The 23259-nt window shown below is 43.4% G+C and overlaps 1 protein-coding gene and 1 long non-coding RNA gene across 9 annotated transcripts in view; one reads left to right on the forward strand and one right to left on the reverse strand.

Annotated features, from left to right (window-relative positions):
- Positions 1-23259, reverse strand: part of TTC7B (tetratricopeptide repeat domain 7B) — a 250364-nt gene that overhangs the window by 158152 nt on the left and 68953 nt on the right. For all 7 annotated transcript variants that reach the window (XM_077910343.1, XM_077910344.1, XM_077910342.1 and 4 more), the window contains one exon: positions 8605-8726. In XM_077910343.1, coding sequence (XP_077766469.1) covers positions 8605-8726 — 122 coding nt within the window. Of the gene's footprint in view, positions 1-8604; positions 8727-23259 lie in introns of those variants that run through there.
- Positions 191-3927, forward strand: LOC144321048 (uncharacterized). 2 transcript variants are annotated; one of them, XR_013386755.1, is made up of 6 exons: positions 191-302; positions 529-611; positions 933-1026; positions 1346-1462; positions 2847-2937; positions 3467-3927. It is a non-coding gene; the product is annotated as an uncharacterized LOC144321048 (long non-coding RNA). The 2 variants fall into 2 exon arrangements; XR_013386754.1 differs by lacking the exon at positions 2847-2937 and having other exon boundaries at positions 3467-3921.

Below are 23259 nucleotides of genomic sequence, written 5' to 3' on the forward strand. Positions count from 1 at the left end.
GGAAATTTCTGCTCAAGTAGAACTTATAGTCTAGTGATAGGAGACAGACAAATTAGATAAGAAAAAAAATTACAATGCGAGTAAAGGGTTAACAAATTCTTTTCCTCGTCTGCTTGAGAATTTGACCTGAGGTTAACTTCCTAGTTCTGTTTCTCTGGAAACCTAATAAAGATAAAAATGTCAATTATGTTACTAGGCAACACTGCTTATGATAAAAATGACCACTGATTGATAACTTGCATCTGGACTAGAAGGAACCACACATATCTGTTGGGTACATCATAGCTTGCACTTCCTCTAATGTGAGGACTTAAAACTGAGCATATCCCTCGGGAAATCCTGAATACTTGGGACAGATCCCACACTTACTAATTGTGAGGCTCATTCTCTACCAGCTGAGCTGTCACTTGAGGAGGGAGGGACAAATAGAACAACTCCTGGGTGGCCATATGGACTGCTGAGAGCATGATTCACATAGAAGAGAAATCCCTGACACTGCCTGGCTGGCAATTTATGATCTTGTTCTAGATCTTTCTATTTAGATCGGTGTCAACTGTGGCCTATGAAAGTCTTGTGAGTCAGAATGTTTAACTGAACCTAAGAAGACCCTGGTAAGCATATTCATAGTATACTTGAGGCTGGTTAAATGTTAAGGAGAAAAATAAGGCAGATAAAAAGAAGAGGTAAGTTGGCCAGGATGCTTTTGAAGATCCCTTCAGGTCCATATCATAAGCACCACTCCAACCCCACCCTGACTTAGTTAGCTGTCATGTCTTCGGGCTCCATCACTCCCTCAGGAAAACCGCCCCTAACCGCCAAATCTAGGCCAATCTCGTTTTAAAATGGACTCTCACAGAAATGGGTACGTTCCTTCCTGAGCACTGTCTCCGTGCTATACATCCAAGAATATAATGATCTAATTTCTCTCTGAGAGCAAGAAGCATGTCTGGCTGCTCACCATTTTATCCCTAGCACCTGAAGAATGTCTGGCACAGAACAGGAGCTGAATAAATGCTGGCAGAACAAGTGAGTATCACAACATATCTGAAGCCAAACAGAGGTGGGTAGTATTCCTCATACCACAATGCCTGTTCCTGTGTGTGTCTACTCGTGCTACTCCCATCCAGAGCACGACCCAGAGTTGCTCCGCAACTATTGCCATTGCCATCGGCAATTCCCAGGGGATCAATCTCCAGTCATATCAAGAGGTATGGGGGATATTAAAGAATTAAGTTAATTTTGATGGTTAGACACTGTATCGTACAACTCCCTCTTTGGGGGAAAACTTGCAAAATGAAAGGCTAAATTTTAAAATGTCAGCATTGTCTTCTTCTTGTTTCTTAAGGCTTCACCCACTGCTCATTATTATCTATTTTCCTGCTGAACTAGAAAATCCACGTGGATCATTTGCTTTCTTGACCCCAGCTCCTAGCCTGTGAATACTTGACAGATGGATAAATAAGTGAGTGAATAAATAAATAAATAATCTCTCCCTCTCCTCCTGCCCCCATTAAAATAGAGCATCACTACCCGAGAGAAATCTCTCATGAAGAACTAAAATAGGGCAGCCCCGGTGGCCCACGGTTTAGTGCCGCCTTCAGCCTGGGGTGTGATCCTGGAGACCCAGGATCAAGTCCCACGTCAGGTTCCCTGCACGGAGCCTGCTTCTCCCTCTGCCTTTCTCTCTCTCTCTCTCTCTCTCTCTGTCATGAATAAATAGATAAAATCTTAAAAAAAAAAAAACTAAAATAAACTCCTGTACCAGTTCATCATTCAGAGAATTCCAATTCTAAATGGTGGCTAAAGGAGGCAGTGCACAGCTGGTCAAAACCAGGCAGGGAGGGGGCCATATGAGATGCAATGAACTGCCGGCAAGCTCACTGGTCCCTCCTCCTTCACCCCCAACCTCAGCACTTTGGAAGCCTACAATGACCCACCCTGTTCTTTTGCCAAAGACAAGGGCAGACCAGTATGGATGCCCCCACCTGGTTGTGCTCATAAAGCTCCCAGACAACACAGGACCCTAAACGTTCATTGTTAGTACACTGAAATCAAGTACCCATTCCCTATGATTCAGGCCCCATAATTCATCACGGAAAGTGGTCTTGGAGTTTCGTAATTAAAATTGACAAAGGTTCCTTTGTTTCCATACTGAAATTTTGATGGCATTAAGGGATTAGCCAGAGCTAGTCTACGTTTAAACAAAACAGAAAAGATTTGGCTGATGCTTTCTGTTACATAAATAATTACATCTAGACTGGCTTTTAAAGGTCCTTGTTTCCTAGGTATAACGTAATCCTGCAAGCTCTTGGTGCCCCACCTTCAAGAACAGGGTACTAACCAGGCATGGTCCTTATGGTCCAAGTGGTGATAAAACAGGATGGGGGGTCAGGAGAAGGAGATACAGGTCCCGGCTCTGCCACCAACCAGCTGCATGGCCCTGAAGGAGATCGCGTTGCCTTATTTGTTGACTGTTTTGCCAACCAAAATGTAAACTCCACAGGGGCAGTGACTGGGCCTCACTTGCTCTCTTAGAACAGCGTTGGGCACTAGTAAGTAGCCTAGTAAGATTCTCGAGAAATACTTATTCAGCGATACTGAATGGGATTTCTCTCTTAGACTCCACATCTATAAAGGGTAGCGAGTAAAACCAATGTGTCTGACAAACCTCTAGGACTTCCAGACTCTGTACCCCCTCCCCCCCATCAGTCCAACTATTACGGCAATTTTCCTTAAGAGTGAGATGGCTCAGCACAGTGAGCTCGGGTGACCAAAAGCCTAGACTTCTGCACCCAGTCTGCACCTCTCCCCTTCCAATGGCTTCAGCCACATGGGACTCCTTTCAGATTCTGAAACACATCAAGGTCCTGCCTGGCTCAAGGCTTTGCACACGCTGGATCCTCCACTTGGAATCCTACTTCTCCTGGTCTCGGCAAGGTTATTACCTCTTTCTCACCATCCAGTCCTGGGCTCTGTGTCACCTCCTCAGGACGCCTGGCCTGACCACCCTACCTAAGCAGGTGCCCTCTATTAATCTGCATTCATGGCACCCATTCATTCCCTGACACGTATTCGAATTTGTAATCGTATACATTATTATCCATTTCCCTTGGGAGACAGCATGCCTCCCACAAACCTTGACTGTATCTCTTCTATTCAACAAAGTAGTGCCAAGCACAGTACTTGACACACAGGAGAACTCAACAAATCCTTGGATGCCTGGCCAAACCCACTGCACGCCAGGTCCCATGCTGAGAGGGTTATATAAAAATCCACAGATCTCTATATAAATGCTCATCCCAGCCAGCCTGGTCTCATAGCCTGCAGAATGTACCCGGTGCTGCTCAGAGCTCTAACGGCGTACCTCTACCCACTATTGGGGAGGTGGCCCTGGCTCTCCCCCATCTATTTGCATTGACATCACTCCAAGCCCACTTCTCCTCCAAAGCTTTATTCCCCTTTACAGGTGGTGTAGCCATGTCCATACGGCAGCTTTCTTCTTCGCTTTTGCAGCAACCTGGACTCGCCCTGTCAACATGCACAAGCTATCCTGAAATTGCTTGTTTTCATTCTTAATTCCCTATGGGACTGTGAGTTGCAGGCAGGCAGGACTCTGTCCCTCCTCTTCACCCCAGCCTAAGAGATGGTCGGGGACCTGATCAGTATGCAAGGAAGCCTCCTCAAATGAATGAACAAATGACCTCCCTGAATGAATGAATAAATGGGGCCCAGAAACAAGTGCTCACCTTGCTCAGTTAAGCGATCAGGTGTTTGCCCATCGTTTACTCCTTCATAAAACAGTACTGCATTACTTACGTTTCTGTCTTAACCTTTTCTTTTCTCCTACCGTCTCCTAGAGTGCAGGCCCATTTCCTTCCAATCTCTGAATCTCTCAAAAACTGTCAGGGACCAAAAGTTGATATGTATTAAATGCTTCCTGGAAACGTGTCTGAATTCTCTCCTGGTCACTGCATTTGACTTATGATGTACAGAGTCGTGTGCAATTTAAAAAGTGAACACTTCTTAGCGCTGTGGGAGGGAAGACTGCCTGAATGCTCGAGTGTACAGGCCAGGGTCAGGCTGCTCCAGCGCCTGGGGAGCCAGCATGGCCCCCCATGTGTCCTGGCCGGTCCCCTCTCCATGACCGCAGGGCTGTGGGAGCCCAGCTGCTGCCGCTGCTGTCTCTGGGGCCAGAAGCACAGGAAGCGCCCTCCTCAGCAGCCCCTGGTACACTGTGGACCTCAGTATCCCCTTGTCAGCCTCCTAATTCTAGTCTACATTAAGCAGGGCTGAACAGTCACAAAGGCCAACAAAATTACTGAGCAAGTCTAGGGATTTTTAAAGCCAATGCGCAGTGGTGATTAGTGGTCTTATTTGATGGACTATAATAACAAAACTCCAAAAAGCCCCTCTACACCACTTTATTCCCCAGCGTGGCACCAAACACCACAGGGCAACTCAGAGTCTGACCATCCCCCTGACTTCCCACCATCTTCATGTCAGGGTCTCACAGGCAGGACTCTGGCATGTACTCCAGCAAGAATACAACCCCCAGGCACATCTCCCAGGGGTCACTGGGCATTTGCCTTTTTGTTTTAGCTTAACCCCCTCCCTCCCTGAATTAAAACCAATTTGGAATCAGGGCAAAACACTCTCTGCCATCCAACTACCCATTTTGGTCAGCCAGTGCATCTGACATGAAGCAAAGTTACTTGACTTCGCTACCCTTTGTTTATAAGAGATGGTCAAATATCCTTAAAACAGCACACAGTCAATAACTGGCATCCCAAACCCAAGCTTCCTGGAAATCCTGGCCACAAGGACTCAAGTGGGGAGTATCATTTCTCTTCTCCTTAGAAGGCCGAGGGGCACCCGGCTGGCTCAGTTGACGGAATGTGTGATTCTTGATCTTGGGGTTGTGAGTTCAAGCCCCACACTGGGTGTAGAGATTACTTAAAAATGAAATTTTTAGAAATCTTAGGGGAAAAGAAAAGGTTGAAGGGACCCCCAGGCTGGGGCCATTTCTGGGCCACTAGCTACACTGTCTGGTGGATGCCCATTTGAACCACGTCAGACCAGTCAGCCCATCTCCCTTCTTGGGTGCACATCGAGGCGGCTGGTCATGAGCACCATCCCAGCTAACTGATACACCTCATGAGCAGGGCTCACCTAAACCAGTAGTCATAAATAACAAATGCCCTTCCCCGAAAAATGTGTGGTGTGAGGCTCAGCAATCAAATGGGTGATGTCTGCTTTGTGAACTTCCACTTCAGCTGGAGGCTGACCTTCACCTGGTGCCACCTCCTGCCAGAAGGTTATCTGGCATCATCATCCCTGGAAATGACAAGGTGGCACCTGCTGCCTGCCTGACGCTTCACAAAGGGCTTCCACGTGCATTTTCATACTTGTGCCTCTCCTCAGCTCTGTGACATAGGTGGGGTTGGACCCATTTGACAGATAGAGAAACTGAGACCCAGTGAGGAGGACTGGTTCCAAACCCAAAGCCTCTGCCTCCAACATGCTTGCTGCCCCTCATCTGAGTGCCTGCCTGGGCAAGGCCGCTCTAAGACCCCTGGAGATTGCGTCCTGGCCCTCGGAGGCTAACACTCTCTCATTTTACCCTCTGCAGAGCTGAGCAAGACGGTCTCTTTCATCCTTAGCAGGCCTGCTCCTGCCATCCAAAGGGATAGGAGCACGAGACATGGAATAGATGTGGCTGTGTGGGGCTGGGAGGTCACCGTGCATTCTTTCCCTCCAGGGGGAGACAGGCCGCAGGAGGGGCCTGGGGGGCAGGGGACAGGGGAGGAGATAGATAATCTGTGGGATGCTCTGGATGAGACACGAGGAAAAGTGTGATGAGAAAACCCCAACCTGCCCCAGCAACATCTCGTCCTTGGGTCTGGTGCCTCCTCCCAGAACAGGATGATGACAGCCCCCTCGTTGCTGGGGGCCGGCCCCAGCCTCTCCACACAGCTGGACTCTCCCCTGAGTGGAGCGGCACTGGAAGTGCTGAGGGCAGAGCCTGGTGACCATTGATGACGATGACATAAGAGCCTTGCTCTGGGACTCAGGTTCTTTCTGGGAGAGATTCAAGTTCACTAGCTTGGCACACACTCTTGGAAAAGATGGGAGGATTATACAAGAATAAGATTAATTACTAATCATTAAGTCCTCTGGGATGACAACTAAAAGGCTGAAGACATCACAGTACGTTTCTAAAGAAAAAGTGCTTTATCAATTCCCATCTCCCATTGTGAAGCTCTTCTACAGCCCATTTTCTCATCCTTGCAAATCAGCCAAACCCTTTCCACAATATCTTTTCAGGTACATATCTTTAAAGTGCAGAGGGGCGTATGGATGGCTCAGTGGGTTAAGCATCCGACTCTTGGTTTCGGCTCGTCATGATCTCAGGGTTGTGAGATTGAGCCCCGTGTCGGGCTCCACGCTGGGCATGAAGCCTGCTTAAGATTCTCTCTCTCTCTCTCTCTCTCTATCTCTCTCTCTAAAAAATAAATAAAAATAAGAATAATAAAAAAAATAAAGTGTAGAAAAACAAAAAGGAGCAAACATATCCAAAAATGGGATGTTGGAAGCCACTGGTGCTTAGGGGCAGCAGCCACCTCTAGGTGTCCCCGCCCCCTCCACAGAGATACTGGCTGTGAACATCCGTCCACTGACAAATGACCTGGGTGTGGCTCTCAAGCCCCGAGAAACCCACCGCTCTAAGTCAGACGTCTGGCAGCACCAGACATGCCCCAAAGCTCCTGCTGCTCCCTCTTCTTTCATTCATATTTTGTGGTCTCCAAACTGGCCTTCATCTCCACCTACCCCAAAGTAATGTCTCATGACTGCTGCAAAGGACATTGCAGTTGGCAAGGACTGTCTGGAGTGGCTGGCCAATCCTATCCCTGGCCTTTGGAGCCCAAAGAAGAGAGTGAGAGGACGAGAAAGGAGGAGAAAAGGCTTCCAAGTTAAGCAGTGTCTTCACTTTGGCTACATCAGTGGGAATCTCCTTGAACTTGAGTAAAAAATGAAAAGAGAAATGAGCCGGTAAGCAATTGCTGGCATGTAATCCATCATCTAGTGCAAACCTCTCATCATTATTATTTTTTAGTTGGATTCCAGGGGCCAGCCAACATTTCAGGGCAGGAGGTTGGAGCTCAAGAGGACTAGCTTCTTCCTCTTCCATGAACAGGCCTCGGATGAAAATAAATTACCCAGCCCACCTTTACCAGTCCTACAGGGGGCATTTTCAATAGAAGGCATTGGTTTGGTGCCCCCAAGAGCTCCGAGGGAGCACATTCCTGCCTCTGGACTTGCATCTGGGAGTCAACCACATACATTTGCAGGTTAGAGGGGGAGACAGCAAGGTTGGGGCTCCTCTGGGATGACTACCATTTATTGTTAAGAGGGAGAAGAAACAGGTCACTCAAAGATGCCCTGCTTGCCCTCTTCTCCCTCTATTTATAACATCACAGGAGCTAGAACTAAAGCGTCAGTGTGGAGGACATGCACTACTGCTCACATGATCTGATCAGTGGCAGATGAGATCAAACTTGAGGGCATCTTCTCTAGCCAGTCCAAACCTTGGGGCATTACTGCGGCCTTTTGCATGTCGTGCCGATCTGAACCAATGTCCTCTGGGGCCAAGCAGGTCTTCTCTACCAACAATTTAGCAGGATTTGGAAAACAAGCTTTTACCCACAACTAATGAAAGATGGGTGCCTGTGGCTCTGAGTCGTCAAGCAGAAGAAATGCCCCTTCCATGAGGTCTGCCCCAAGGTTTGACGCTCTTAAAAATGAAGAGGGCGCAAACCCCTGTTCATTTATGCAAAGGCTGGGACTCGTGTCCCCTCTCTCGTTTAAAGCACTACGTGACGGTCCCTAGAGGGAGGGAAACAGGCCTGTGAGGAGCTATGGGTGAGAGGCCGGATACCTACTGTGGGTCTTCGTGCACGTCTATCCTGCAGCACAAGGTCAAAACAAGGGACAGCTGAAGAAATTTGGAACAGATTCATCGCATTTCTTGTAAGGGCAACACACAAAGGAAAAGCAATGACCAATTTGTCAGAGAGCATCCCTCACGTTCACATTATGAAACTTTCATACACCTTTTCCCAAGGCAGCTCGGGTGGAAAATGTGCCTGTGTGACGTCACAGCCACACTCACTTTCCTACAAACTGTTGGAGGTTTGGCAGACCCAATTCTCTGAACCAGTGTGCTGGGACTTCCAAGTCACCCCCCGACAAAAGGGGTTGTTGGTCTGTGCAGTAAGGACCACTGACATCAAGGAGGGCAGCATATGGCACACTCCCATTACACACCCGCTGGCCCAGGACTTCCAGCCTGTGACTCATCCTCACCAAGGAGCCCTCCTTCCTCCCTTCTCCCACCTTCAAACCTCATGGCAAAGTGGGAGAGCCGGGGGAGAAGAGACAAAAGAGCCTACATTTGTTATTTAAAAACAAATTAAAAAAAAAAAAAAAGATTCCAACCATAGTTCATGTTTAAAGTTGCTTTGTTACAACAGCTAAACCAGAGCTGGTGTGGTCAGGCTATTTTCCTTCTTTAGGAACCTGATTTAAAAAATGAAGAAGGCTTACCCATTTTTGAAATAGAGGACATGAGCTCTCTGAAGTCCTGTTTCTAGGAAAAAACCTAGTTCTTGATCGTGGGGAGCAGGGCCAGGCTTAGGGCTTCTGTTTTGAATATTGGTAAGTAATACCTAGAAGGGGAGAAAATCGGAAAACTAATGAGATCCACATCCAAGCCTAGTCCCTTCATACCGCATCTCTAAACGCACTGCCCAACCTGACGAATCGGCTTCCTCACACCCACATTGGTGCCCAGGGACTGGTGCAGACATGAGTGCAGAGATCAGGAAAGCCAAGAGAATGACACCTCCGAGCTGGGGCATGGGAGGCCCTCCTGGCATGGCGGGTGCTGACGGGTGCAGGATGCCAGGAGAAGCATTGAGGTGGAGGGGCTCTGTTGGATGCCAGGATATGGACAGAGTCTGAGTGAGAAGGACACAGGTCCCAGGATCATCCACCAATGATGGCAGAGGTCACTGACGGGCGGACTGCAGGGCCAGCCCTACAGAAGCTTGATGAACTCTGAAGAAAGCTGAGCTGAGAAGCGCTGTGATTGGCATTGGCCCTGAAATTCCCCAGGGAGGGTGAACTCTCTAGGCTTCAAAGTCAAAACCAATGGAGTCTCAAGGGGAGTGTGGAGAAAAACAACCTGAGCTCTCTCTTTCTCTCCCTCTCTCCCAAAACTTGATCTTTTGTCAACGGATAACAAGGTTTTAAAGGTCTAAATTTTTGGCCCCACGAGAAAGACTGCCAACTGATCACGAGAAAGATCTTCAAGTTGGGGGGGGACGGTCATAGCGAAGGGTAAACACATATCTATTGTTTGTTACAGGGGCCATTCTCTTTAAGCTGTCAAGTCAAATGAAGCATTTATCAGACAGAAGCTACTTGCAGCCCATTTAAAAAACCCTACACGTGCTCTCCAAACCTGCTGCCCACATTTGCTGAAGTCAGAAGCCCTTCAGAGGCCCAGCTGTAAGCCAAAGCCCAAGCATTCTAGAGGTCTCACAATTATTCTCCATACAGCATTGAAGCAATTGCTAGATCTCTAACTTTCGAGCTTCGGGAAATAGCAAAGAAAGCACACAATGAGCAGATGTTGTGGGATGAAATCCAGGTGGGCAACCCTTGGATTTGAACTCCATCCCAGCATCTTATCAAAACTGCCTGGCTCCCTCCCGACTTAGCACTTGGCTCTGCAAGTGCTGAGGGGTAGGTGTTCCTCCTACCCCTGCGAACTGTCATTTTGGCTCTACTATAGGCTCCTCCCTAAGGCATCTTCCCAGTGCTGCACATGCACCGAGTGTGGTCTCTTGTAAGTCTCTCTCAAGATGATCTCATCCATTCCTCCAAGCTTCAGAAATCGTCCACATGCTGCCAACTCCCAGAGTCATCCTCTTTGCCACAGACTTTCCCTCTGAACACTAGACTCATATGTGCAACGGCTTCCTTGACATCTCCCCTTGGAGGCCCAACACTTAAACGTTAAAAAATTAGCCTTCATTTGCTTTCAAGAATCGTTTTAAAAACAACAAAACAAAACAAAAACCCACCACAATTACTTTAAAGCAAAAACAATTTGCCACAGCACAGAAAGAAACTTTTAAAATTGTCTGGAAATTCTACCACACAGAAATAGCCAGTTAACATATGTTGAACAAGAATCCAGGTACCTCTAAACATATGAATCAAGGAAAAAAAGATAAAAATCATTTTACGAAAATTGAGATTGTTATGTACGACAGTTTTAAATCTGAACCATTACATTTAATTTCGATTAAACTTAACAAGAGAAACTAAAACGTGACCAAAGGAATCACTCAATTTCAGAAAAATGTGGGGTTTTTCTATAGGTAGTCATTAAAGGTCTGGGCACTTGTCCTAAAGATAAAAGCAGATCTTATATTTATTATACATGTGTGTGTGTGTGTGTGTGTGTGTGTGTAGAGAGAGAGAGAGAATAATGATATAGACACAGATACATCTTAACAAATTAAGTTTTTTGATCCATAGAAGTAGGATGTCTTCCCATTTATTTAATTTCTTTCAACACTGATTTGTAGTTTTCAGGGTATAAGGTTTGCACTTTTTTATTATCCCCACATATTTTAATCTTTTTGATGCTATTATAAATGGAATTGTTTACTTAATCTCATTTTCAGATTGTTCATTGCTCATGTAGAGAAATAAGAGTGGTTTTTAAAAAATATTTTATTTATGAGAAAGAGAGAGAGAGAGAGAGAGGCAGGCAAAGACACAGGCAGAGGGAGAAGCAGGCTCCATGAAGGGAGCCTGATGTGGGACTCGATCCCAGGTCTCCAGGATCAGGTCCTGGACCGAGTGCGGCGCTAAACCACTGAGCCACCCGGGCTGCCCCAAGAGTGATGTTTTGATATTGACCCTATATTCTATAACTTTGCTGAAATCCTTTACTAGTTAAAATAGAGTGTGTATGTGTGAATCACTTAGGGTCTCCTGTATACAAGATAATGTCATCTGCAAATAGATACTTACTTCTCCCTTTTTAATCTAGATGCCTTTTATTTCTTTATCTTGCCTAATTGCATTGGCTAGAACATAAACTACAATATTGAATAGAGGTAGTGAGAACAAACATCCTTGTCTTGCTCCTGATCTTAGGGGGGAAAATCGTCTTTCACCATTATATATGTTGTTAAATATGGATTTTTCATAGGTGCCTTCTATCAGGTTGAAGATGGGAACTTCCATTCCTAGTGTGTTGAATGTTTTTATCATGAAAGGGTGCTGCATTTTGTCATGGGCTTTCTCTACATCGACTGAAGTTATCACTATCATGTAGGTTTTGCATTTTATTCAACTGATGTATTACATTAATTGATTTTCAAATATTAAGTCAACCTTGCATTCCTGAAACAAATTGTGCTCAGTCATGGTGTATAATCCTTTCTATATGTTTTTGGATTCCATTTCCTGGTATTTTGTTGAGGATATTTGCATCTATATTCATAAGGGATATCAATCTCATAAAAAGAGTTAGGGAATATTTTCCTCCTTTTCTGTATTCTGGAAGTTTTTATAGTAGTGCTGTCATTTCTTTAATATTTGGTATAATTTAGCAGTGAAGTCAACCTGACCTGTAGTTTTCTTTATGGGAAGGTTTTTAACTACAAAATTAATTTCTTTAATAGACACAGGAATATTTGGGTTATTTATTCCTTTTTGAACTTCAATAGTTTGTGTCTTTCAGGGAATCTGTCATTTTCTTTAAGTGATCACATTTATTGGCATAAAGTTGGTCATAATTTTCCCTTATGATCTCTTTTTAAAAAAAAAGATTTTATTTTTAAAGTAATATCTACACCCAACACATGGGGCTCAAGCTCACAACCTAGAAATCGAGAGTCACTTGCTCCACCAACTGAGCCAGCCAGGCACCCTTCCCTCGCAGCCATTTAATGTTTACGTATCTATAAAATTGTCTCTTCTTCTTGGGTGTTGTTGGTAATTTATGTCTTCTCTCTTTTATTCTTGTTCAATCTTGTTAACAGTTTACAAACTTTATGGATCTTTCCAAAGAATCCTTTTTTAGTTTCACTGATTTTCTCTGTTTATCTTCCTACTTCACTGATTAATGTTCTGATCTCTATTATTTACTTCTTTTTGCTTGCTTTGGCTTTAATTTTTTCATTTTCTAGTTTCTTGAATTGGAAATTTTGACCACTGATTTGAATATTTTCCTAAGACATGCATTTAAAGTTATAAATTGTTATATTGTTTTAGACTTGTAGAAGCTCTATCATTAGGTACATACACTTTTAGAATTATATCTTGTTAATTGATCCTTTTCTTACATAACATCTCCCTTTATCTCCCGTAAATATTCCTTGTTCTAAATTCTACTTTCTGATGTAATACAGTCACTGTGGCTTTGTTTTAATGAATTGTTTTCATTGTATATAATTTTACATTTTTTCTACCTATATATTAATTTTAAATGGTTTTCTTATAGATAGCATATATTAGGCCTTGCATTTTCATCCAATTTGAAACTGTTCAGACCATTTATTTGGTTATTTAATAAATAGTTATTTAATGTAACTATTGACATGATTGGAACCGTCTTGCTTGCTGTTTCTTTTTTTTTTTTTAATTTTTATTTATTTATGATAGTCACACAGAGAGAGAGGCAGAGACACAGGCAGAGGGAGAAGCAGGCTCCATGCACCGGGAGCCCAACGTGGGATTCGATCCCGGGTCTCTAGGATCGCGCCCTGGGCCAAAGGCAGGCGCTAAACCGCTGCGCCACCCAGGGATCCCTCTTTTTTTTTTTTTTTTAATCATCCCATCTGTTCTTTGTTCCTTTTTTCTCTCTCACTCTTCTTTTTTTGTATTGATGATTCCATTTCATTTTCACTAATGACAGTTAATTATGTTTGTCTATCTGTCCATCTGCTCTTTTTTTCCTCTCTGCCCCCCAACAGTATGCAACATAGCTCTTTAGCTTATCACAGTGTATGTTCAAATAATATTACATCAATTTATAAATATTATAAACACCATATAATAGTATACTTACATTTCTTCCCTAAACTTTTGTGTTATGGTAGTCACACATTTTACTTCTATGTTATATATTCCATAATATGTTGTTAGCATTGTTGGTTTAGGTGATGAATTATAATTTTAAAAAATTAAAAATAAGAAAAAGTCTTTTATATGCATGCTCGTTGTCACCATTTATGATGATCTTCCTCTCATTGTATGTATCTGTATTTTCTTCTGCTTGAACTTCTTTAACATTTCTTGTTATACAGGTCTGTTGGTAATGTGTTCTTCCAATTTTTGTTTGTTCTATAAAAAACAAAATCTTTGTCTTTTTTCTTCAGAGGAGTTTTGAAATTTTTCATCCACTACTTTAAAGGCATCTCTGTGATATCTTCTCACTTGCATTGTTTCTAATGACAAATCTGCTTTAACTATTAGCTTTATTCTTCTGTCTTTAAAGTTTCTTCTTCTCTGGCTTCCTTCAAGATTCTTTGATTTTCAATAGTTTACCTATAATATGTCTATATGTATGTTTTTATTTATCCTGCTTAGGGTTCTGAGATTCTTGAATATATGGTTTGCTGCATTTCAGTAATTTTTAAAAACTCTCAATTGTTTTCAAATTTTTCTTTTGCTTCAGTTTCTCTCTCCTCTACTTTTGGGACACCAAATACATATTTTTTCTGTATGTCTTGGATGCTCTGTTTTGATTTTTTCCCCACTCTTTTTGTTCTTTTTGTATTTCTATTTGAATCATCTCTATTAACCTATCTTCAACTAAAAGATTTTTTTCTTAGCTGTGCCCAGTATTCTAATATGTCATCAAAAACTTCCTTTATCTCAGGGCACCTGGGGAACAATGTGACTCTTGATCTCAGGGTTGTAAGTTTGAGTCCCATATTGAGGGTAGAGATTACTTAAAAATAACATCTTTTTTTTTTTTTTTAAAGATTTACTTACTTATTTGAAAGAGAGAGAGAGAGAGAGAATGTGTATGAGTGGGGCAAGGGGCAGAAGAAGAGAATCTTCAAGCAGACTCCCCGCTGAGTGTGGTCCTGACATGGGGTTAACCCCAAGACCCATAAGATCAAGACCTCAGCCAAAACCAAAAGTGGGACACTTAATTGACTGAGTCATCCAGGTGCCCCTAAAATAAAATCTTTTAAAAAATTTTCTTCATATCTTATATTTTATTATTTCTAGGATTTCAATTTTATATTTTCATAGTTTCCATCTCTCTGTTGCAATTCCCATCTTTTTATGTATGTTGTATGCCTTTTCCACAATATCCTCTGACATATTATTCATTGACATTTTTAAGTTCCTATCTGATAGTTCCAACACCTTGGTCATTTTTAAGTTTGGTTCTGTTTACTGTTCTTTACAATAGTTTGCTTATTCCTGTTTCTGTGTGTATTTGTGTATATCTCATATTTTTAAATTCAATGTTGAAGATTGTGTGTGGAGAAATAGACTGAGGTAAATATTTATACCTGAAAATGGGCACTCTTTTTCATCTATAAGACAACAAATGTGGGGAACTTGAGTCAATCTAGTCAGTAGTTGAAGTTGGGCTGGGTTTTGTTGTTTCTAGAGATACCTTCAATGCACCACAGACTTCAAATTCCTCAAGCAGTGGGCTACCAACTTGTGCTTACTGTGGGACCTGGGATGACAGAGGGTTTTTCTCAGTGTTTCTGTTCCATCCTATTTTCAGCAGTCCTTGTAGGCTTGCACTACAGAGGGGATTTCCCTCCAATTTCATGGCCCTTTCCCCATGGCATTCTGCCATTATGCATTAGTTGGTACTGTGTTTGTTACATGGCTGGTGGTGGGAGGGGGAAATTCTTGGATTTTCCTGGTCCAGCTTCAGTCTCAGAAAGAGTCTATATAGCTGGAGCTCAGGGATGAAGTTCATCCTCAGGGGGTCCTTTTTGGGCACCTCCCTCCTAACTCCCAGAATGCCTTCTGGGACAAGAACCACCTAACTTCCACTTCCAGGAAAACTCTGAGCATGATTAAAGCTCCTAGAAGTCCAGATTAACCCTAAAATATAAATCTCTAGTTATCTTAATAAATAACATCATCCACCCAGCTGCCCAAATCAGACACTGGGGCGGGGAAAGGAAGAGGGGTTGTAGCAAGGCTTGATACCCTAACACTCTCAAATTTATTACCACATCCCTCCTAATTATTTCTCAAGTATGTCTGTAATCTATTCTATTTCTACAACCATTACCTTCATGGAAGGTAATCACTTCTTATAAGATTTCCACAATAGCCTCCTAAATAGAGTCTCCATGTCACCTCCTGTTCCTTTTCTTTCCCACTTTCTACAAGCAGCCTGAATCACTTTCTATAACACAGTCTGGGTCATGTTGCCCTTGTGATCTTCCTCACCCTTCAGGCATCACCTTGATTATCACCTTGTTGGAAGGCCTTCTCTGGCTACCTAACATCATGTAGGCCTGCCTCTGTTATTCCCTCTCACAGCAAGCAGCCTATCCTAATCCTTCACTGCACTTATTAGTATATTTTTTTACTTGATTATTGGCTGTCTCCCTCTGTGGTGCAGAAACTTACACAAAGTCAGGCCACATCTATTTCATTTACTAATATGTTCAGTGTCTACGGCAGTGTTTGGTACAGGGTAAGCATTGAATATATATAATAAATGAATGAAATACATAATGAATGAATGAGTGAATTTGCAAGACCAATCAGAAATGCAGAAAAAAAGCAGTAAGATAGTAACCTACTGTGCACTAGGTACTATGTAGGTACACAGGCTCTCTCATTTACTCCTCCCCAAAAAGAGATACACACTACTACCCCCTCTTTACTATAGAAGGAAGCGAGGCTTTGTTCCACTGTGTGGGTTGCCCAAATTGCATGGCTGGCAAGTGTTAGAGTTGGTGCTGAAAACTCAGGTCCCCCAGACTCTGTAGTCCAGCTCCTTCCCCTTGTCCCATCAGTCTTCGTTTACTTGCAAAACAAAGTCCAAAAGACTAGAAGTCAGAGCTCCTAGGATGAGGGTTTAGGTTACAAATGGGAAGAATGGGAAAGACACAAGGGGGGAGGGAGACAGAATAGCTCGGCTCAGGGTTTACCCTTCAGTCTAAGCACCTTGGATTTCATCCCTTCTTCACATCTCTAACACATGGGCCTGGGCAGGAGTATTGTTTGGCAGTGGCGAAGCCACTTGTTCTGAGGATAAACACTTCCCTGCAAGAGGACTGCCAACAAGCATCCTTAACAAGTGCAGCCTGCTTTGGCAATAGCATACACTTAATGACTAAGGAAGCATGATAGCAAGGAGGCAGAGGTCAAAGACTTTAGGTCAAAACTCCCAGGTTTAGGGGCATCTGGGTGGCTCAGTCAGTTAAGCATCTGACTCTTGATTTTGGCTCAGGTCATGATCTCAGGGTCCTGGGATCGAGCCCTGCATCAGGCTCCATGCTCAGCATGGAGTCTACTTAGGATTCTCCCTCTCCCTCTGTCCCCTCACTCCACTCATGCTCTCTTTCTCTCTCTCTCTAAAATTAAAAAAAATAATAAAAAATAAAAAGACCCAGGTTCAAGGTCAGGTTCTAATACTCCTCACTACTTGTGGACTTAAGACAATTCTTTCAATCTCTCAGACTTTCACTATCCTCATCTGTGTAATGGGGATAGTAATATATACCTGACACTATTGTTATGAATTGTAAGTGGGAAACTTAGTGAGCATATAAACATTATAATCCTTAATGGAGATATATTAAAGAGTTACCTTCAAGTAGGAACAAAATAATGACATTTTCTACCACTTTTATTTTTTAATATTGTTTAGAAAACCTGGAGATAGGGGAAAAAAACCTGGAGAGAGGGTACGAGAGAAATTCAAAATTCAGTTCAAGGGTCCTCTCTTTTAGAAGCCATCCCTGCACTAGCACGCTGGTCCCCCAAGACCCTTCTCTGGGCTTACAGAATCCTCTGAGAGGTTCCCGCCAAAGCACTGCCCACACTGGCTATGGACTTGGGTCCTCATGAGATCATATGTTTCCTAAGGACAGGCTCTGAGGCTTATTGACTACAGTGCTCCCGGTGTTAAGCACACTGTAGAACATAGAAAGCACTCAATATTTGTGTAAGCGGATTAAAAAATTCAAAAGCATTGCTATATGGGAAAATATATGAAAAAAAAATAACGATCCTATTCACAAAGCAATACAAACAGAAAAGATGTGGGAATAAAATAGACCTACTAAAATCTCTGAAACAAAGTATTGTAAAATGGCAAGAGATATCATGGTCATGGATGAGTGAAGACTAAATAGAATTCTCCGAATTATATATAGGGTTCATAAAAATCCAACCAATCCTAACAGGATTTTTCTAGAACTCAACAAAATTATTCTAAAATTGACCTAGAAGTATCATCAGAAAAGAATAAGGGATATTCTGAAAAATAGGAGTAATATGTAGTTAACAATCCTTTCAGATGTTAAAACCCATGATAAAGTAGTTATTGAATGATGTCATACTGGTGTGATATAAGATTAGCAGAACAAAATACAAAAGCCAGAAATTACTGTTGTATCTAAAATTTTATTGAATGACTTGAAATATATAACAGCAAATATGAAAAAAATAGAGATAAGATCACCTTAAAGTGGTAGCAAAATTTGAGAAAAACATTAGAGTCATATCTAATATCACACAACAAAATAAATCCTGAGAACATTTGGAAATTAAAAGTTGTTTTTGAAAATATGAAAAAGGACTGAAAAATTTTTAAATACTAGAGGGAGCTTATCCCAATATTTCAGCTTTAAAACAATGAAATAAATGTGACTGAAGAAAATCAGATTCAACTATATACAGATTTTTAAATTTATGAGCAACTTAAAAATGGAAATTTACTGAGAAAATATTTAGAGCAAATATGATTAAAGGGTTAACATATTTGTGATATAGGCTTTATTCAAATTATCAGAAAAAGATTTCACCCAAAAACTGGACAGAAAGTATACACAGAAACAAAAGGGATATAATTAGGTTAAACATAAAGTTACCATATGACCCAGCAATTCCACTCCTAGGTATATACCCAAGAAAAAATGAAAACATTGCCCACACAGAATCAGGTATGCGAACATTCATAGAAGCTTTACTATAATGGCCCAAAAGTAGAAGCAACCCAAATGATAAATGATAAATGATAAATGATGAATGGATAAACCCAGTGCAGTACATCCATAAAATGGCATATTATTTGTCAGTAAAAAGAAATGAAGCCCTGGCACGTGCCAAAGAAGCCAGCCATAAAAGACCACATTTGTGGGATTTTATTTGTATGAAATGTCTAGAATATACAAACCCATTCAGACTAGGGGAGATCAGGGGTAAATGGGGAGTGAGTGCTAGTAGGTACAGGGTTTCTTTTTGGGGCAACAAAAATGGTCCAGAGTTAAATACTGGTGATAGTTTCATGACTCTAAATATATTAAAAAGTACTGAATTGTATACTTTAAATGGGTGAATGAGATGGGATGTGAATTCTAGCTCTATTATGCTGTAATCCAAAAAAGAAGTGAAACATAACCCATAAGCGAATAGATGGGAAAAACTTCAACCTGACTGACAAAGAACTGCAAACTCAAACCTCAAGCAAGGGACCATTCCACCTGGCAGCCCAGCAAAAATGACTTCGGCAGGATAGCAACCCCGTCGGGAGCACAAAGCAACCACTATCCTCCCGAACTGCCAAAGGGAGGAGATGTCAGGAGGCCTTGCGGAAAGCAAATGAGACATAATATGTAGTTAATGGGGATGTCAAAAATATGTCCAGGTGTGGGAACCCACCCTTGGGAAACAAGGCAGGCCAGGAGGGCGCCACCCGCAGGGAGCCCAGCGGGGGGTCCCAACCAGCAGAGGCCAGCCACCTCTCCATGAAAACACGGCAGGCTTCTGACATGATGGTGAGTGAAAGAACACGGACACAGAGCTCCATAACACCGTAATGGTACGAGGGCCAAGACTGAACGAGAATGTGCGAAAATTAAAATAAGCTACTGTTCTTCTCTGGCTTCCAGACTTTTCTAACTCAGCTTTTAAGTGCGTGCAGTCGGCAGACAGCAGGCCTGGGTCAGAGCACATTTAGTGGCTGGCTGGGCAGTCTCCTGATGTTTTAAGGAAGCAGCTTGGGAAGCAATGAACAGTTCCCGGCTGCTCTGGCTCCAGTGGGGAGCTGGGGAAGGGAGGGGGGATGAGAAGGAAGGGAGAGGGGATGAGAAGGAAGAATTTTTTTTTTTTTTTGTCTTCCATTTTACAGCTAAAAGCATGGCTGTGTGGACTCCCAGAGTCACACCCTGCCTCTCCCATGGGCAGCACTGAGTCCTTCTCCTGAGACATCATCTAGTCCACCTAGGTGTCCAGCACCTCGGCCCTGTGACTGCAAGCTTGTCCTCTAGTGAGGAGGTAACACAGGCAGGGCCCGGCCTTGCTGACCAGGGAGCCCCTCTCTGATGGCCACAGAGGAATTCCGGGGGGCGTCCAGCAACACACGGGGACCAGCTGTGTCTCCTCAAAACCTGAGCGCTAAGGCCGCCCATAAAAAGTCTGCGGGGATCCCACAACTTAGCATTAACTTCTTTTCTAAAATAGGGTGTGAAGAAGTGAACTGTCGGCAGAAGGTAAAGTTCCACCCTGGCACGGCGTCTGCTCAAGAAAGCCCTAACCAGCTGGTTGGCTGATGCCTGCAAAGGACAGAGACAGGATGATTTCATTTGCCAAAAGCAGGGCTCATATTATGATATTCAAAAGTGAAGTCATCTTTATTCCTATCATGGCACCACGAGAAGCTCCTCGTGGGGCAGGTAACTTTATTTACTGTTGGCACACTGCCACCATCTGAAGATAAACAAATCAAGGACAGCCTCTGTCATTTCTAATTCTATCTGTTCTAATTCAATTTTTTGATTAAATCATGGTATATGCACAATTTTAGAAGTATCTCTTATTCCCCTTCAGAGAACAAACTATCAGAGAAAATTAGGTGACTCCCATAACCCTAATATAACAAGGACAGCACTAAACAAATATTTCATCGCCCTGCTTTTGTGTATTCAGTTTTCTTTGGCCCTGCCTCCACCTTTGGACAAGGGGTTGGGGGGACAAGGACATGTGGAAATGTCCCATGCCACGTGAGGAACCCTGGTGGCTCGCTGGCTCTTTAGTTCCAGACAAATCAGGTGGTGTGAGCCCCAACATGAAAATGGAAAGCTGAAGCACACAGAAACACACGAATGGACCAAGGCCCAACAGTCAGAGGCAAACACAAGTCCAGAACCTAGATATGATACCAGGACTCCAGGGCAAGCTGCTGTCCCCATTATCTTCTGTACAGGAAAGGGAGAACCAAGTCCTCCTGAGAAAAATTACTCCATAAATATTCTGTTAGAAATTATTTAACATTCTGGGTGCGTGAAGTGGCTCCGTTGGTCAAAGTCTGCCTTTGGCTCTGGTCATGATCCCAGGGTCTTGGATCAAGTCCTAGGTCAGGCTTCCTGCTCAGCTGGGGGTCTGTTTCTCCCTCTTCCTCTCCCCCCTACTTGTGCCTTCTCTCACTCACTCTCTCTCTCTCAAATAAATAAATAAAATCTTTATAAAAACTTATTTGACATTTTTAATAAAACAGCATGTTTAGAGTATTCCAGATTTTTATTGATCTGAAATCTTCTAAGATTAGTAAAGAGTATACTGCCAGGTGACACAGATACAGACCATATAACTGTTGCTAATCACACACTAGGAAGTACTGAGTTAACCCACTTTCCCTCACCATAGCCTTATAGCTATGTTACATATGAGGATCCTGGGGTGGCACAGAGAGGTTGAGTAACTTGCCCAAAGTCCCACAGCTCAGAGGTGGCAAATCCAGGATCCCAGCACTGACCATCACTTTACCACTGTGCTCTGTTCCATCTCACAGCTCAAGTTAGCTGCCTCGAGGGGCAGCCATGGCCGCCTGCCTCCTGAAGAGTTATTGCCCATCAAACACTTCCCCTATTCAGAGAATCTGGCTGCCTCAGATACATGATTTGGGGGCTTCAGATCATGAAAAGATATTGACCATGACACCCCAATCTGTCCCCAAAAGTTCTTCCCCAATTTTTTCTTGCTAGTGAATGAAGTTAAGAACCAACACTTATAAGTAAAATGTCAAAAGGTCCTGGCCAACAGAATTTTCTTCACTATGGAATAGCTGGGAAATGGAGGGAAACCACTGAAACCCATGGCCTGTGCTCAGCAGAACCAAAACAGGAACAGAGCGTGTGGGGCTTTCTACAGTCAAGGCCTATAGACCCAGAAAAACAAAGCACTATTTAGCTAGGCTTGTCCCAGCCTGCCTATTTCCCTAACAGATTCTATTCAGATTTCCCTAACAGATTCAGATTCTATTTCCCTAACATTTCTGTTTTCAATTTAGCATAATTCTTAAAAGTCTATTTAAGTTCAAAATTAAAAAAAAAAAAAAAGTCCAGGCAGGTATCTTCTGCATAGCACCCCCACCTTGCCCTTTAAAGACCTTGAACATCCACCATTCTCCGCAGTCACTTAAGGAAGACCGCTTTCCCCCTAGACTTCCCATCAATCCACAAATGGTTTCTTGAGCACTTACTACAGTCAAACAGGCATTTGGTTCGCTCAGTCTCTCCTGGTACTAATATCCCAGCTTGCTGAGGCCTCAAGCGGCTTCCCATAAAGGAAAAGTCATGCTGGAAAATCAGAGCCAGAAAGGTGAACATCACCTTTGACTGCTAAGATTGCACCCCAAGCTGAGGCAGCTTCCCCACGCTACCCAGCACTATGGCTGGCTTGGCTGAACACTTACTGAGCCCTTCGTGCAGGTAAGGGTATGAGGAATGACACAGCGTGTGCCTGTGTGCAGGGTTCAAGGTAATGACATGAGTGAGCCCTGAAATGAGTGTCGGCAGAGTTCTAGTCCTAGCTTCAGCCCTGACTTCTGTGCATCCTCTCTGTCTGGGCCTCTGTTTCATCTTCCAATCTGATATCCTCTGACCCTTGTCTCCCCAAAAACGCATGCAAAAATCTCTTTTAAGTCCTATGATTAGGGGCACCTGGGTGGCACAGTCAGTTAAGCGTCCAACCCTTGGCTTTGTCTCAGGTTGTGATCTCAGGGCAGCAGGATCGAGCCCCATGTTGGGCTCCATGTTCAGCGTGAAGTGTGCTTGAGATTCTCTCCCTCTCCTTCTGCCCCTCCTCCTCACACACTCTCTCTCTCTCAAATAAATAAATAAAATTTTTTTAAATGCTGTGATTATAGCATTTTTTAAAATGCCGTGATATAACAGTCTGACCAAAGAACCAAAAGTGAATAGGTGGCTCTATGTGAGCACAACGGCAAGTACACCCAGGCCTGCCAATCCCCAAGTCATTAAAGACCCGTGTAACAGATGCACCTCCTCTCTGCCAGCCAGGAGATGCCAAGATGACAGGGCTGGACAACTGGTGGACAGTAAGGTACAAAGCAAGGGTCCCTACATGGCAAGGGCTGTGGGTGCAGCGACAACAGGTTGGCTGCGCTAAGCAGACGTCTCCACTTTCAAGTGCTGGCCACCAAAGACGCACACAGTGAAGACAATGTGGATTCTGAAAGCAGGCTGCGTGATCATTTTTCTAAAGATCATACCATAAATTATGAATAACCAAAACTTCCCTTTCTCATAGAAGCCTTCCGATAGGACATTTTGGCAAGATGGTCAGGTATCTTCCTGAATTCCTAGCTGTCACGACCCGTGATTTATAACCCATGCTGGTGCCACCCAGGTCCAAAGCTAGTCCCATTATTCCTCCCTAGTCTTCTCTGTGGCTCTCATCTGCACTCCTGGCCCGTTACACAGAAACTCTGATCCTCGTCACACACATCAGCACGCTAGAAGACTTACGAAAACAAAATCACTTCCGTCTGTACACTTACAGCAAAACAAAGCTAACCAGACTTCGGCAGCCTCCCCCATTCTGATCCTTAGGGACAGAGAGCATCCAAAAATTGATGGGAAACCACACGAGTCATTTTCAGTTTCACGGGATTTCTAGTCATTTTAAATAACCTCACAGAACACATCTCTG

The sequence above is a fragment of the Canis aureus genome, chromosome 9 (assembly GCF_053574225.1).
Source record: "Canis aureus isolate CA01 chromosome 9, VMU_Caureus_v.1.0, whole genome shotgun sequence".
Lineage (NCBI taxonomy): Eukaryota > Metazoa > Chordata > Mammalia > Carnivora > Canidae > Canis > Canis aureus.